Below are 17,849 nucleotides of genomic sequence, written 5' to 3' on the forward strand. Positions count from 1 at the left end.
CTCCGAAGTTAATTTTCCAGGGCAGGATGATGTCTGTCCTGCTGCAATACTGTGTCAACGGCAGGGCTCACCTGAGGTACACTTCATTGAGGCTAAGATCAAGTCCAAGATGACTCCCCTCTCGTTCAGAGTACTGTTATATTGTTGAAGATCTAATGTTGTGGCCATGTCAAAAAATGTATTGGGCACTTAAATTTAAAATTGTTACCCATCTTCATATTGCGCCAGTCGATCATTGGAAGATTGAAGTCCGCCCACTATGATAAATGTCACTATACTTCGAACGCTCAGTAAAAGCTTCTTCAACTGACTCACAATAGGCAGCATAGGCACCGGGGGGATGATTTGGTGGAATATAAACCCCACCCACCACAACGCAAAAATTCAAACAACCGACTTGCTACAAACAAAGATTCAATTTCAGTGTGCGGAGGTATGGACTGACCATGATTTCAACTCCTTGCACACTGCCACCAAAACACCCCCACCGCTCAGCTTGGAGTTATAGCTGAGTTAAAATAGTTAAAATAGTTATAGCTTATAACTATTTTTAGTTATAAGCTATAAATCCAAATATTTTATAAGCCAATATGAGCCTAGCCTTACAAAAGGTTAGTAATTTACTAACCTTTTATATTATATATTATTATAATATATAATAATATATTATAGGCTTATATATATATATATTCTGGTTTTCTAATCACATTTTATTTTTAACAGTTGGTGCTAATTCTTGTCAGCTGAAGGAAGAAAACAACGAGTTAAAATCATCATCAGCTTTCCGCTAAACTTGCAGTTGCAGAGAACTGTGTTATTGCAGATTTCAATAGCAGTGAAGTCTGTTTATAAGGTTGTAGTTCGTACTTCGTTGAGCTTGGAAGTGGGAAGTGGCGAGTGAAGTATGGCTGAGACAAAATCAGAAATTAAACCCGCGGAAGAACAACAAAATTTTGCTGTAGGTACAACAAATGACCCTAAGAATTTGCAAGAATTGACACAATATGTAAGTAGTTTGAAATGCTTTGCTTTTACAGGAACTTAACCTTAAAGGTAAAAAGGTTTAGCATATTAGTAATATTCTTTATGTTATAGAGATATTCATGTGGTCCTTTATTTAGTTTAGATTTAAATATTTATTTACCATTTAAAATAAGGTATAATACTCCACCCATTTTTGTTTTGTTTTGGCATACCACTGAACATCTAAAACAATCTAATTTACAATATTAACATTGTTAACTGCCATTAGCACCATGAATTTTGATTTGGAAACTAAAAGTACGAATTTGACACAGCTATAGGGAGAATGAACCCTTCAATGTTTTCTTTGGAAATGTCCCTGTGGAATTTTGACTACAGTTTTGGGTAACCTAATTGTGAAATTAATGGCCGAAGTGGCAAAAGACACGTTTAGTGTTATTAACCTATTACTATCATTCTCCTGTACAAAATAACATAAGGTTCCAAGGGATGATAATGGCAAATAACGAAGTTATAGAACATTAAAAGTAGAACTACTTCTCTCAGTAGGAGTAATATATCATTGTTTTGGAGGCGTCTTGTGGTTTAGTTATAATTGTGAGTCAACTTCATATAGATTGCTGTTGACATCAGCCGTTATGCCATCTTTGGATGTACGTAAAATAACAATAATGTTGAAATCAGGGTAATTTGACCAAAATAAAAGACGCTTTTGTTAATTTAGACCTAAGAATAAAAATTCATATCAACCTCACACAAGTGCCTCTGGCCGTCAGCAGGGGACAACACTGATGGTGACATAACGAAAAACATCTACCCATAACTAAAAGATCAAATTCTAGCTAGGAAATGTAACTTGATGAAACAAACTAATATTGTAAATTCGGGTAGGGTACGATAAGCGGACCTGGTTTTTTATATCGAAATTGGCAAACGATATAATTTAATCATAACCATTGATATAATCAATCAATACTAATTAATTATTTTGAACAATTAACTTAAATAATCTATATCAACAGCTGTAAACACTTTCAAATAATACATGTAAAGGTAATATTTCAATTTTACATAAGCAACATTTGATTATTTAAAATTGCAGTCAATTTTAGAAAACTATACACATTGCTTTGAAAGATGATAAGACATGTTTTTCGTGGCTTCAACATGTAGGACTCATACCGAAAAACCCAGTACAGTATGTAAAATTTGTGGGAAAGAAACAACTGTAACTGTGAGAGGAGCAAATATGGTCGTCTTAAGTTTTCCTAATTTCAATTATAATAATTTTGTTGATAACTGTTAATATTAATTTCACATTTTAATTTAAAACATATGTTTGTTATTGCGTACTATAGATACCATACTTTTATATCGATTGATAGTCTAGGATTTGAGATGCGAATATTAGGTATTGATGGTTACCTTTTTTGATATAAAAAACCAGGTCCGCTTATCGTACCCTACCCGTAAATTCACCTAACCATAACTTCCTACTGCAGCTTGGGCTTGAAATTGGGGATTCAGTTGTTTTAAATCTAAAATATTAATAATTTATTGATGAACAAAAAACTGTCTACATTATGTGTATCTAAAACATGTAACAAACAAAACAGTTTAACATTTAGTTACTTTTTACTGTTTTTAAGGATAAATGTGTGTGACAGCTAGTGACACAATGCATATACTAGCGGCCATGACTCAAATAGGCTACCATATACTTTTGAATGTTCCAAAATTCATTATTTGCCATTTCTACCCATTAAAACCCATTAAATTATATTGTTTTGTTCAAGAGGACAATTGCAATAGGTTAATATTGCAATTCTTGTGACCTGTCTGGATAAGAATAAATTTGAAAATAATAAAAACAAATTGAACCAAACTTTATACAAACGAATAAGTGGTGTAAAAAACAAACATAGGTAATTGTAATAAACAAGTAAAACTAATGTAACCATAACTTCCTAATTTTGTACATATGTACTAGTATATTCACATACCATGTGGTAGCTTCCGATCACATAACAATTACTTTTCTCAATTTCAAAACACACAACTACACAACGGAACTCATTCTCTCAGTCTGAAAAAATGATGACCAATTATAAAGGAATAAATTAATTACCGAATAGTACAATCGGTAATTAACATATAACTATAAGTTTGTATATATTTGTATTAACATATAAATAATTTTGAAAACTAATTGACGGTATTAGAGTTAACGTGCCGTGATCGAGTAATAGACGCCATTGTTATCAATGATGAAGTGAAGACTACTGCACGGTACAGTTCTTGGTGCTTTTTCTGACCACAGAACACCTATGTAAGCTATCGGGAGAAGATAACGCTGAAAATCATAGACAACAAGAAGCACAGTGGAGAGACTTTAATAAGTGGCCTACACTTGTTATTTGGTTGTTTTTATTGAACAATTCAATATATTATCCAACTTCGATATGTACAAATTGTACACAAGATTTTTAATAAACTACTGTAACAAGAAGAATCTTGTACATTACAATTTTAAAAACATAAATTCAACACTATCATTACAAAAGAACAAAACCATTTATGGCCTGGACTTAGATATCAAAGAAACCTTACAATATTTATAACTTGCCCAACTTGATATCAATAAGTAACCGCTTTTGTGAAATGGAAGAAAGAATTCTCCCTATGTGTTACCAGAAGCCAAACCCACATGTTGAAGCCACTGAAACAAATCTCGTTACTTGTGAGAAATGTGTCACATATTTTCTTCATATTCATCACCATTTTAAAAGTCTCAAAATATTAGTTATTTCTTGCTGTTTATTGTTTACATTAAAATTACTGTAACTAATAAGTTGAAACCACATGCTAAGTTAAATAAATTATAATGTCTAATTATTTCTTTGGATAAATACATGAAACCATTCGATAAAAACAACTGAATAACAAGTGTAGGTCGCTTATTAGTTTATCCAGCACAGTACACAAATACAGAGTCTCAGAAAAAGAATCCTGGGATTTTGAACAGCTGTTACTTATACACTCATTGACTAAATAACCAATGAACAATAATTATGTAGGCCTATCAGCTGCATCCCTTGACTACAGTAATGTTTTTTACTGTTTGGTACTTGAACTACTGTGCAATAAATTAGAACACCTAGTAGTAAGAGGTTTGGCCAAAAAATGGTTATGGTGTTCTATATATCTGTGTATACCACAAGAGATGGCAAGAGGAGTACACCGAAGTTCTACCTTAGGGTCAGTACTCTGAAATAAGTAAGAGCAAATGACTTCCCCATAGTTAAACCAAGCCACAAATGCTGATGTACCACACTTTTAATAATAGCAAAACATCTGCCAACATTTCTATCACATTAAAATGTCCTTGAATACAAAAACACAATACTGCAAAATGAATACATACTGCTCAATACTAATAAATCCCATCTAGACAACTCTAATCTACTTAACTATAAAAAGAAGACCAAGTCCCAAACTCACCAGTAATAAAAGAAGAAAGTTGAACGAAATTTATTGGCATATTGCTTGTTTAGTATATTTTACAAACTTCACAATCTACTTTTTGTTTACTTTCAAATTTACTAGTAATGTCTAGTCATAACGTAGAGCAATGGTGGGAAGGGTTGATTCAATAAGAATGTTAAGTTCAGCACCAGTTCACCTTCCACTTATTGCAGCGTCTAATGTCTAATGTCTAACGCTGTTACAGTTTTGACTCCTGGAACCTGGAATCAACATAACTTGATTCCAACATCACAGCGTTAGACTTTAGATGCTGCAATAAGTGGAAGGTGAACTGGAGCTGAACATAACATTTTTATTATAATCTCTAATATCAGAAAGTAGTTTTTGTGTAATTTCAATCTTATTTTAAAGTACGCACTTGGATTAATAATATTTTGTGTAATTCACATTGAATCTAGTTGTTTACTTTAAACACTGCTTTTAGCTGTAGTATTAGATAAATTCAATTCACTCAATATAACTGTAAATTATAATATGACGTAAAAATCACTGAATCATAGAATATTTTCTAGTAGAGTATAATATAGTATAATATTCTTAATGGATTTCATTTGTATTGAATTTATTATGGTTATAAATTTAGTTTGTTGTTCAGTGATAAATTTGAAGGTTGTTTAAACTTATTGAAAGAGTATCTGAACAGAGGTAACTACATTGTCCATTTAAAGCTTTCTAGCAAGAGTATCCCTGTCTATGATCTGTACCAATATAGAGTACCAATTTAATAAATATGCAAAGTGAAGGTGTTATTTGAAGTAATAAGACTTTGTGCTTGTTTCAGATCCAGAATCTACTACAGCAAACACAAGATAAATTCCAGACCATGTCTGAACAAATCATTACTAGAAATATCCTTTCCTACATAATACATCTTTAGGTGTTAGTGATACATGATTTGTTGTACAGCAGTGAGGAAAATTAATTCTAGAAAGTGTGTTTTAGTTATAATTTTTTAAGAAAAAAACAATGAATACTGTATAAATATCCGGACATTTTTTATTTTACGAGAAAGCATTACTCTACTTTTCTACACGATTTCCATCCATCTAGGCACTTACTGTATCCATATACCCAGTTTTTGAAGGCCATCGTCTTAGAAATCTGTCAGCTGATTAGACCCCACAGCAGCATGGTAATTTTGGTAACATAATCGTAGTTGTGGTGCTGACCACCCAGATGATTCTTCAAGCGCAGAAACAAGTAAACGTCACTACCCACTTTATCGGGATTGTACAGAGAATGACCAAGTTGTTCAGAATATCTTTATTTCATAAACATAAAGTTTAGAAAGTGTGTCATATTAACTTAAACCAATATTTAAACAAAAACATACAGTGTTAAATATTTACAGAGTTTCATTAATCATTAGAGTAAAAAGATTTGTCAATGAACCAGTCTTTCTCCTTCTTCTTTAGAGTTGTTGGTAGACTATTCTTGAGACTTGTTGGTAGGACATTAAAAAACTTTGCTCCGGCATAGGATGGCTTTCTCCTGAAGAGTGTAGGTAGGGTAAACTGTTGGGAATGTCTTGCACATTATGTTGATGGATGTGGATGAATCTGTGTGGATTCTCTTGTTCCTATACAAATGATCTGATGCTTTGATTCCAATGTTAAAATACCAAGTCATGTTTTATTGCCTGTAACTATTTGGCTTAGAAACCACAGCTTTGTTATCTCTAGTCTATGCACCATAGCTCCTCTCAAGAAATATCTGTGGACTGTCAAAATGTTTTGTGCACTTCAGTCTACATTTTCGGTAACTGTTGTAAGCACAAATTTCATTAATTTTTCACATTTTCATACATAAAATTCTCTTATTTGAAAAAAATTATTACAAAATTGAAAAGTATCTTTTTTCTCTTACTTGTTTTGTAATTTTCTGTAACAAATCTTCAGTAATAACTGAAGGTCGCCTATATTGTCTTATTATACAAATTTGTAAGGCCATTTTTGGAAACTAACCCATTCTAGACCATTCAATAGATCACAATATTTTTGTGTAAACTTCACTAACCTAACAATGAATGTCAGCTGCTTCATGTTCTAGCACTAAGAAAACGAATCATAGTCGGTGAGAATCTCAGTTGTATATAGTGAACACAAACACATACAGTATATAGTGAATTTTTTCTGTAGTAATAGCTTTGGTTTCTGAACAGACACGGATGGATACACAGTGGGTTGTCAAATCAAAATCTGTCAATGCTCACAGTACACAATGTGCAGCATATTTAAACTTTCATTTTTTCATTGCTTAAGGACACTCAAAATAACACAAGGTATTTTTAGTTTTTAATCATATATATATATATATATGATTAGTTTTAGTTTTAGTATCCAATCTAGATTTTATTACTTTTAATTACTCGCTTAGATTGACATTAGTACAATATTTAATGGTGTGTGTGTGTTGTGCGCACCACATAGGTTCGCATGGTTTTATGTTTAATAATGACAACCACAAATTACAATCTGTCCACAATTTCGTGGCAGCAACTCGAGCCTATGCGCAGGCTTTCTATAGGCCCATGTAGGCTTATTTCCTAGGTCACTAATATTTGTTATTAATACTTAATGAGTTCAAATTTTAAAAACAAATTATCTGCAAATAATAACGAATGTACAACTAGTTATATACATTAATCACTTAATTGTATGTTATTAACTATTAAACTTATAATTACTACTTAATTTTTACATTGTTACATGTAGTTTATTTTTTTTAAGAAGTTTGAATTTTAGTTTGTACACTGTTTGCGTGTACGACAATTGGTTATGATTCAAATCAAATTCAATTCAATCATAAAATATATTACGTAAAGTTATAAGTTTGTTTTTTATAGTTGCAAAATTGCCACTGTCTATAAGTGAACTTCCTGGAAATTTTATTTAAATTTATCTTTATCTATATAAAAGTGTTGATTATGTTGTAAATTATTTTACCTGAAGGCAAAATAATAACTCATTCATAAAACTGTTTATGATGATTAACTATGTTGAATGTTAGCTTTTTGCAACCTTCTATAAAAATTCTGATAACCAAGAATAATGGTTAGTTGTTTATAATTTACTGTTTTGAAACATCAATACAGAATCTAAATCTTGGTACATTAGGATATTAATTATATTTTTCTGATATCCTTTATCACTGTTTTGTTTTTGTGATGTTATATTAATGATTAAGGTGTGATGTTGTGTTATGTTTATTTTGTTTAGCAACATTCACTTGTAATGAATTAAATCAAATGGGGCTGAGTAGATTTTGAGTGAAGAAGCCTTCCTTATTACTTCTATAATAGTAATACTGACATTACTGAATAAGCGAGACTTCAGTAATTTAAATTCTTCTGTATATTAAAACATGGTATTCTCTTCAATCTTTCTTATACATACTGTAACAAAATCATTATCATCATTCATTTTCCATAGACCTTATTTCAAAGTGGTCTTAGTTACTACTACCTTGTGTGACTATCAAAATATTTATTTATATTTTTCCTGTTTTCAGTCATTTATATTAGGGCTGTCTCTTCTAAGTCCTAAAAACAACCTAATTAAAAGCATTACACCACCTTAATGGATGGAGAAGGATAAATAAGTGGGGCACAACTTCGTTTATAACCAGATTTCCAGACGCATTAATAAGGTCATATTATATTTTTGTTATTAAATTAGTGAGTGAATGGTCATGGCAAAAAGCTGAAAAATATAAGATTTCTGATGTATTTACTTATAAAACATGTTTGAATAAAAATCATGGAAATTTTAGTTTTGAATGCATTTTTGAAAAAGTTATATAATTGTTATGTACTTAAAAATACTTATTGACTATCCTTGACAGCATAACACTAGACGAAATGGGAAATCGCATAGATGACCTCGAGAAGAATATATCTGATCTAATGACTCAAGCTGGAGTGGAAGGAGCTGAAAAATAAATTAGTTTAATATAAATACACCAATATATTTAAGCGCAACTGACTGTATCAACTTTTTTTATTTATCGAAATAAACATTAAAATGTTCGCTTTAAGTTCCATTTAAAAAGATGCAAGATTTGTACATATATGTGTGTTATTAAATAGAATGTTTCTATTGATACTATGAATTGATGCACTTGTGATGTATTAGTTGTAAAATAATAAAATCACTTTTTTATTACCTGATTTTTGTTGATTTTTAAATCCTTACAGGCGTTGTAAATGTGTAATTTTACCCTTTTCAAATTGCCAATTTCCTTAGGTAATGCTTTTCAGAACAACAAAACTTTGTTTTATATAAGACGGGATAACAGGATTATGTACATTTGATATCATTCAGTGTTACAACGAAAACACACTTCAAGAATTATTGGTATCTGTTCCCTTCTTCCTGACTTCGTTCAGATATATGTTTATGATGTACAAATGTCTTCTTTTCAACTCTGATTTTGGTGTGTTCTAATCAGCTTCAAGTCAAGATTAAGGAACACAGGTTTTGTGTACAAACCTATCTTGCCATCTTCAATACAATTAGGAAACTAGTGAGATAAGGTTGGCCTTCGCATAAATCATGCTAAAGCTGCTACTGTAAGCGTGTATCCAGGCGCTTACCTGACCATTACTGGAGCTTTACCAAGTGTTCCATGCACTACTTTGAATTGCTACTAGAAAGAGTTCATATCACCTCTAGCAGTAATAACACTGATCGGTCTCTGGATGTAGCAGTGGACACTAAAGTCAGCACAGTGATCCAGGGAGATATCTTTCATATGATTGATCACATGCCTCAAGATTTTAATTTGTTGGAAGTCACAGTATCTATTTGACAGGCTGGTATCCAGGAGAGGTCACTCTTCATGACACAAGACAGAATAACCAGCTTCACTTTCCTAAGGTGAAGCTGGAAATTGGTTGAAAAAGTGTTACAATGTCCAAAACTGTACAACGTCCTCTTCCCCTTTAATTTAAAGGTTACCGTTTTAAACTGAGAGTCAAGGAACATTTATATAATCTAATTTTGAATTTGCAGTTGCTTTAAGTGTTTTATCATTTTATTGTTGACTCTCTTAGATGTAGTATTTAAAGTTTTATTGATTACTTTTATGTAAAAAATGACAAGAGTGGTTCTGCAAATCACACATATCTGAGAAAACTACATATCCCATGAAGTAATATTTGCAATGGACAGTATTTTTTGCCCTATAATGTTGATAAAACTTTTAATCCTTTAGACATGCATTAATGGTGCAGAGTTTTAGTTTTGGTCAGTATTACATACAAAAATAAAATGTCTCCATATGTTTAATAATTTTAGAGTGACACAAATAAGCTATACTATGAAACGTTTTTACTTGTTGATCAGAGAACTTTTATCTGCTAGAAGTTCGAGGTAAAATTATAATTTTTGTTAATTTTAAACCAAGATTTTTTAAATGGCAGGAGATGATAGTTTTCTGAAATAGCTTGCTTAAAACAAGTCTTAACTACACAAAAAACTTTGCAAAGTTAGGATTTGATACCTTTATTTAATTTGAAAATGTAATTTTTTTAAGAACCGTACAGACAGGAAACTGAGCAAGCAAGACAGGACTATGCATCATCTAACATTTATCACTTATTTTGACATGACAGATCAAATTGTGAAGTTATACAGAGTAATTTATAGCCACTGTTTATACATGTTATTTACATTAGGTTAAAACTTAAGTTCTCTTGAGCTGCAGTGAGTATGAGTGTACTGTTTAACAACAGTGAAAGTGTTAACACCTGTTGTGTTACCAGGAAACACATGTGTGGCTATTTTGTGCTATGTAGTGGTTGTACAGATTCTGCCACAAAGGGTTAGGAGTGATAAAAAAATGTTAGCTTACTTAACCCTGGCCATTTATCAAGTGATGTGTCAAAAATTCCAAACTATTTTAGACAATATATGAGTTTTGCCATTTCTAGCTTTTTAACTGTTAGCTATTATTATGTTCTTGATTCAACAATAAATGCCTCGTAGAGCATAAAATAAACATAAATCAAATGGGTTTTTTTTAATAGTGAAGACAAAAAGAATCAGATACACTTATACAAGAAAATCGCTGATCCCATAAAATTTCCACCCAAGCCAAACCACCATTAATTTAAGGTGGGCCCTCTCACTGGCTTTACCACAGACCAGAGACTCATAAGTGTTCACCAGAATGCAAAAATCCCTAACATCAGGCATGGGAATTGAATCCGCAACTCCCAAGGTTAACTCCTGCATCTGTGAGTAGCACCTTAGATCACACAGCCATCCTGACAATGTCTTTCATGTGCAGTTAGCTCACTTAGTGATTCCTCAATCACAGACTGACTGAGATTGAAATAAATAAAATATGTTGCCAGTAAAATAATAAAAATGCACGTCCACACTTTATGAACATCTGGTTTTAAAGGGTTAAGTATGCTAACATAATTTTAAAATAAGTATGTTATTCAGTTAAGTGTAAGAAACTACTATACAGAGTCTCTACTATCTTTGAGATTAAAAATAAAGAATTTTCCACTAGTAAATCAGTATTGGTATAATATAAGAGTGCAACAAGAGGTATATGTTTTATTCCGGTTGGGATAATTTTGTAAATTTTCATCATAGCCCACTCATTTCGCTGTTTATAGGACACCATATAATAGTCATAGCCATCTTTAATCGTTTTGTGCATTATTATAACTTAACCCTTTGTGATCGGTGGATTAAATTAGAATGGTGTCTCAGGTGGTTGTACTTTCAGCTTGCCGTAACACGCATAATGGCCGGCGGGGCTCTGCATCTCTACTTGGTGATTGTGTAATCATGTACATCACTTTGACTCAGATTTAAATGGAAGTGATTGACTTTCAGCCCTTGAAATGCCTGGTTGTTAAATGCAATTCTTAAACAATTACATTAGTTATCACCTATCTTTTTATTTGATTTGTCATATCCTACTCTCTTATAAAAATTATCTTTTTTGTAATAATTTAGGTTTTTAAGAGCTATTTGTTGTAAATTTAATGTGTGGTAATAGATTTAAAACATTTTGGTACATATTTGATTTTATCAACATTATTTACAAACGATTTAAAATAGAAAGGAATATCACAAATGTAAATATAAAGTAATTTAAAGATGGATTATAAATCCTACAAATTGCTACATAAAATGCTTAAAACTAAACTTTAAAATATTGTCTGACATTTTTTACCAGGTTCATCGTCACCTTACAATATTGTCTCCCATATGCAAAGATTCACCCTCAAGTAGATCTCTAATATTATCAGAAGGAAGGTTTCTATCCATTTTCCTATCATTGGGTTGAATAAATGCACTAATATTGAAATGAAATAGTAGTGTACAACTAACACTGTACTGCTTCTATCTGGCTGACAAGGAGTTGATTATCCATAAATCAAACACATTTTTTTTCAACCTCTGACTAATTCTGACTACTAGAAGTCTGCCACATCTAGTATAAAAAACAGCTCCCTTAATTGATCTGACATATTTTTACTCTTGACCACTAGAATTCTACCAAATCTAATATAAAAATCAGTACCTAGTTTCTTTTTCTGAAAAAGTGAATTTTTACCCCGTTAACTACTTTTCCTCCTTATTTCATCCCGTTGACATTGAATACTAACAACAGGAGGAGTTTGACAAACCTTGACTTAAAAAACAATTGTTTTTTACATTTTATCCCATTGACACTGATTTTCAGAATTTATTCCATTGATATGGCAGTCAAATTCTATAAAGGTGACAAGGTATTTGCCAAGGTAAGAGGCTTCCCATACTAGCGTGCCATAATTGACAATGTATCTTGGACAGAAAAACAACACGCAAAATACGAAGTAACCTGCTTTGGGACCCAAGAAACAGCCACTGTAAAAGATAAAGAATACAAACACATACATGGAAGACCAAAGACTGACAATTCCAGAAATAAGAAGTTCATTCAAGCCTTGAAGGAAGCAGAGACAAAAATGAAACAGCTGAAGCAAGTGACATGAATATACAACAAGAAGATTTGAACTACTCTCCAACCTCTGCAAGGTCTTATACAAATAGGACTGACTATCCTGAGGTGGATAAAATCAAAGAAAAAATACAAAGCTTAGACAACCTTGATGACTTTGACCTAGAAACCTCACTTTTACTTGCTGCTGAAGCAGGAAGTGCCCTTCTAACCGAAAATGAAAAACTTACTAACATTAAGTGACCTAAAATTAGAGGTTTGTGTGCTCCAGAATCAAATAAAAGTTTAGAAAAAAGTGAAACCTACGCACTCAACCTGGAATATTGTCTAAACATGTAGGAGGAAATCTCAACAACATGGACACTAAAAAATCTGGACCTAGAAAAAGAACTCGTCTACATAAAAAGGATACTTGAGGAGGAACAAGCATTGAGAGAAGTTTTAATTCTCCAAGCAGAGAGCGAAAAAATTCATAACATTCAATTCATTCATAAACAATAAAGTTTAGGAACTAAAAACAAAAAATAAAGAAATCTCTTCAAAAAAAGATTCAGAAATATTTTCCTAAAGGAAAAAGCGAGATCACTGGAAGTAAGCCTGGTAACTGTACAAACCTCAGCCAGGAAAATGGAGGCTGAAATAGAAGCATTCACAACGAAACTGAAGAAAAAACCAAATCATATCTTTCATCCTTTCTTAACAAAATTTCAAAATCATACAACCCCCAAGCTCTTTTAAATACTATAAACACAACAAATCATCCCCTCAACATGAACAATACAGAACTCAATCATACTTCTAGCCTAAATTCTAGTGACACCATAGATAGGACCAAGTCTAACTTAAACCAAAATTCTACGCTAGGAGGGAGCCAAACCTGCAGCCAAAAACTGAACTCTATTTTGACTAATTCCAAGACTGCTGACACCCAAAATTCAACGCCAGGAGAGAGCCAAACCTGCAGCCAAGAACCGAACTCTATTCTGATCAATTTCAAGACTATTAGACACCCAAAAGTATCCCCCACGAGCCAGGCAAATCAGCAACCAAAAACTGAACAGTTCACTGACTAACCCCTACAGACACAACAAGCCTCAAACACCATACTTAACAAAAAACCTGCTACAATCAAACTTTTTTAATTCAGTTAAAAGGAAGAAAAATCATTTTAGCGTCTCATTACAAGTTGCTAAAAGTAGAATGTCACAGAATACTGACAAGGTAAAGGTATTTTTCTTACTATCCACATCCTGTCCTAAGGTGTGTGTGTTGCAGCGAAAATCTGCTGCTTCTACGCACGAACTCCTTAGCTGAAGAAACGAATCGAAGTTGAAACAGAAATTCCGCAAATATGTCAAGAGCATTAGCTCAAAGAATACGTTTGCATTGACACAAATTCCAAAAGCGTTTTGGCCGTCACAGAGTAACGGATCCCAAAAGGGTGACCGTTTTTTCGACTTTGATTCGTCTCTTCAGCTAAGGAGTTCGTGCGTAGAAGCAGCAGATTTTCGCTGCAACACACACACCTTAGGACAGGATGTGGATGGTAAGAAAAATACGTTTACCTAAACTAATACCGCATGCCGTACCGTCTTTGACTTTTGTCTTTGACTTTGTAAAAATACTGACAAGTTTGTTATTGACAAACAAACTACGCAATGTCTCCTGACACCAACCACTAAATCTAGTTTTAGTAAAGGGCCTCCACACACTGCTAAGCTGCTAGGAGAAAAAGAAACCTATGAAGAGTTCTTTGAAAGAGAGATCAAGAACTACGATACAGACTTATGGAGACGGACTTCTTTTTTAGAACGAACGACCCTAACTGTCTGCAAGATGAAACCATAACTACAGTTTCTTTCAAACAAAAAAGGGCACAGCAGAAATTGACATTACTCTATCAGAACGTACGGAAACTTGAAAATAAAAAGGACTGTCTTGATCAAGTCTTAAGTGAAAAAAGTCCTATTATACTAATACTCACCGAACATGGTCTAAAAGAGGCTGAATTAAAGCTACAGGACTACCAGGATATTGTTTAGTTTCACACTACTGCAAAACTCAACATGATTATGGAGGTGTAGCTATATTCCTAAAGGAAGATGCTATTTTACAGTTAGAACCAGTAATTGCTGAAGTTAACAGTAAAGAGCTTGTCTGCGAGCTTGCTAGTGTCACAGTTAAAACAGGATCCACAAAACTTTCCATCATTGGAGTTTATAGACCTCCTCATGGAAACCTGGAAGAAGCTTTAAACACTATCTCAGCTAATCGATGGACATCACCCCCATAATAAAGGACTCATACTTATAGGAGTTATAAACATAAACAGCTTAAAACCAAATATAAGCAAACTGAAAGAGGTTTTAGCCGCACATGATATTACAAGGTTAAACCTACCTGCTACCGGAGTGACTCATAGATCATCTATCTCCATAGATCGCATCTGTACTAACCTACCCCATGACAACCTTACAGTAGACATTCTGGAGACAGGTTTGTCCGACCATAAAGGACAGTTTGCACACTAAATAGTGCAATAGACCAAACAATCAACCAATAAAAATTGAAAAGACATATAACTCCACAGTCACTACAGGTGCTCAGAATTAATCTACAAAAACATGACTGGAGAAGAGTCTATGCAGCAGATTCAGCTGATGATTCTTACAACTCCTTCCTCCATATCTTGACAATGGATCTCAACAATGCGTGTCCAGTTAAGAAAACAAGACAAAGGAAAAAGAAGCGGGCGTATAATTGTACAGACTTAATGGTAATGCAACTAAAACAAGACTACCTCAAAGCCCTCCATAGCTATGAACTGACTGGCTGGCAAGATGATAAAACCATTATGGTTGAGAAAAAGAAACTTTATGATCTCAGATTGAAAGAGGTTCGGCAATCAGCAGCAGCTCAACAAATATTACAATCTGACAACAAATCTAAGACAATTTGGCAAATAATAAACCATGAACGGGCAGCAAATAGAGGGATGAAAGAAACTCAACCAATGAAACTGGTCTTGGCAGGAAGAGAAATAATCAAGCCTGAAGAAATTGCTGAAGAATTTAACACCTACTTCGCTAGCATAGCAGACAACACATTGAGAGAAGCATTGAAGTTAAACTCCAACACAAAAACAGTAATAGCAACACAAACTCCAGTTCATCAAAACCTTAGTTTCAATATAACTAATGAAAAAGAGATAAAAGATATAATATCTTCACTAAAGAATAACACATCTTGTAGTGTCGAAATATCAGCTAAATTAGTAAAATACTGTGTAGATACTATCCTTACACCACTAACAGCTGTAATAAACAAGTCTCTCCAAACTGGCTGTTTCCGCTCTGCACTGAAAGAAGCTAAGGTGTACCCAAAGCTGAAAAAAGGTGAAAAAACTCAAACTGGAAATTATCGGCCAATTTCAATAATTTCAACGTTCTCTAAAATAATAGAAAATATTGTAAAATTTTATTGAAAAGACTGATGACCCACTTAATGGAATTTGACATTTTAACAAAAAGCCAGCATGGATTCATAAAAGGAAAATCCACAACCACAGCAGTGACCAACCTCATTGAATTTATTAATCACCTTGACGACAATAAGTTTACGACAGCTATACTGCTTGACTACTCAAAGGCGTTTGACTGCATAGGGCACAAAATCATCTTAGACAAGCTAGAAAGGCTGGGAATAAGGGGCACTGCAAATAACTGGTTTCAGAGCTACTTGACAGGGCGGAGTCAACTGGTAGAGCTGAGCCACATAAGTAATGGAGTAATACAGACAGTTAGATCAGCCCCACATTCAATAACTAGAGATGTTCCACAGGGGTCCGTGCTTGGTCCTGTTTTGTTCATACTCCTTACAAACAACTACCCTGACTACATAAAAGATCACAGTTCTGTTGTTATGTATGCCAATGATACAACCCTACTCCTTCAAAGTGACTCCCCAGAGGACCTTAGCATAAAGGCATACATAGCTTTAAACATGAGATTTGACTATTGTTTCTCAAATGACCTAGCTGCAAACCCTACCAAAACAAAACAAATTAATTTTGGAAGAAGAGGAGAACAAGTTCCTGTTTTGCCAGATCTAAGCTATGAAGAGGAGACAGTGCTTCTTGGCCTAACTATAGATTCTAAACTAACCTGGGGTCCACACATCGACACCCTTTGAAAAAAGTTGAACACTGCCTTATATGTGTTGAAAAGAATAAAAAACATAAGCAACAAGGAGACAGCAAAAATTACCTATCATGCTCTCATGGAAACCCACCTGAGATATGGGGTCATTGTGTGGGGTGGTACCTCAGGTTTAAATCTTAAGAGAGTATTAACAATTCAAAAATCAGCTGTGAGATGTTTAGCCAGTTTGGATCGTCGAGACAGCTGCAGGCCTGCATTCAAACACCTCAGAATCAAGACTATAACAGTAATCTACATACAAGAGCTCATACTCCATGTGGACAAGTTAGGACTCCCTAGAGAACCTGACTACACAACCACAACACCAGGAGCTCATTCATTATCCCACCAGTACGACATCGCACAGCACTACATGAATGAAAACCAACGTCTCTGGGGGCACGTCTATTTAACTAGCTTCCAGTAAACTACAGACAGATGACAGGGAAGGAATTGAAGAGGAAACTTGACACCTGGTTGACTGAATATCCTGTGTATACTATTCAAGAATTCACTGAAGAGCTCCAGTTTCAACAAAGACACTAATCACAAACTACAATTGTCAAACCTGTACTAAAATACTTCATATGATGCATAACAGTTCTCTATATTCAAGTTAATATAGAAAATTCTATTTTATTCTATTCTAGTGTACTATTGTTCAGACTCTTGCCAATAGGTTACAGCACTTTCCAGCAATGGTCGACTAAGGATTAGACAAAACTAACCATAAAATCTCTGTATATGTGTGGTCCACCGAGCTGAAAGACAGGACATAGTCATAAATCAGTAACATGACCTGAAATATTTTACAGTAAGTAACTTATATGAATGACACATTTAAGGAAATAGATTTTTATACATAAAACATGCCATTACCTCCATTCATCTTTCATGTATACTGTAAAAATATAATCCTATCTAAAAATGTTTTTCTTTAAGTTGGTCATTAGATCTCCCTAAACTCTGCTTCAAATGCCTACAGCTCCCCTTGGAATAATCAAAACTGTGTATACTTTTTCCTTCTTTATAAAAGTAACTTATAGAACTGTGATAAAACTTTTGTTTAAAAATAAAAATAATTATTACAGCTGAAAACTAATTGCGCTACTTACGCTACTACAAACGCGTTACTGTACTAGGAAAAATACA

General features: G+C 33.4%; 2 protein-coding genes across 5 annotated transcripts in view; one reads left to right on the forward strand and one right to left on the reverse strand.

The window, feature by feature from the left end:
* The first annotated feature begins 754 nt into the window (after nt 1-754).
* Nucleotides 755-8,698, forward strand: LOC124364695 (heat shock factor-binding protein 1). Its single transcript, XM_046820374.1, has 3 exons — nt 755-1,006; nt 5,312-5,378; nt 8,382-8,698. The coding sequence occupies exons 1-3, from the start codon at nt 905-907 to the stop codon at nt 8,468-8,470; spliced, it is 258 nt and encodes an 85-aa protein (XP_046676330.1). The 5' UTR covers nt 755-904; the 3' UTR covers nt 8,471-8,698.
* Nucleotides 5,697-17,849, reverse strand: part of LOC124364694 (protein FAM92A-A) — an 80,782-nt gene continuing 68,629 nt past the window's right edge. For 2 of the 4 annotated variants that reach the window (XM_046820372.1, XM_046820373.1), the window contains exon 8: nt 5,704-6,109. In XM_046820372.1, the coding sequence (XP_046676328.1) occupies nt 5,942-6,109 (168 nt within the window). In that variant the 3' untranslated portion in view covers nt 5,704-5,941. Of the gene's footprint in view, nt 6,110-17,849 lie in introns of all 4 variants that reach the window. The other 2 variants (XM_046820368.1, XM_046820369.1) reach the window with 2 other exon arrangements.

This window comes from Homalodisca vitripennis, chromosome 6 (assembly GCF_021130785.1).
Source record: "Homalodisca vitripennis isolate AUS2020 chromosome 6, UT_GWSS_2.1, whole genome shotgun sequence".
NCBI classification, from domain to species: Eukaryota; Metazoa; Arthropoda; class Insecta; order Hemiptera; family Cicadellidae; genus Homalodisca; species Homalodisca vitripennis.

Excerpts from the sequence above, each read along its gene's own strand:
- LOC124364695 (XM_046820374.1), top strand. The coding sequence starts at position 905 with ATGGCTGAGACAAAATCAGAAATTAAACCCGCGGAAGAACAACAAAAT. Across the intron at positions 1,007-5,311 it reads TGCAAGAATTGACACAATAT|ATCCAGAATCTACTACAGCA; the intron begins GTAAGTAGTTTG and ends TGCTTGTTTCAG. Across the intron at positions 5,379-8,381 it reads TGAACAAATCATTACTAGAA|TAGACGAAATGGGAAATCGC; the intron begins ATATCCTTTCCT and ends ACAGCATAACAC.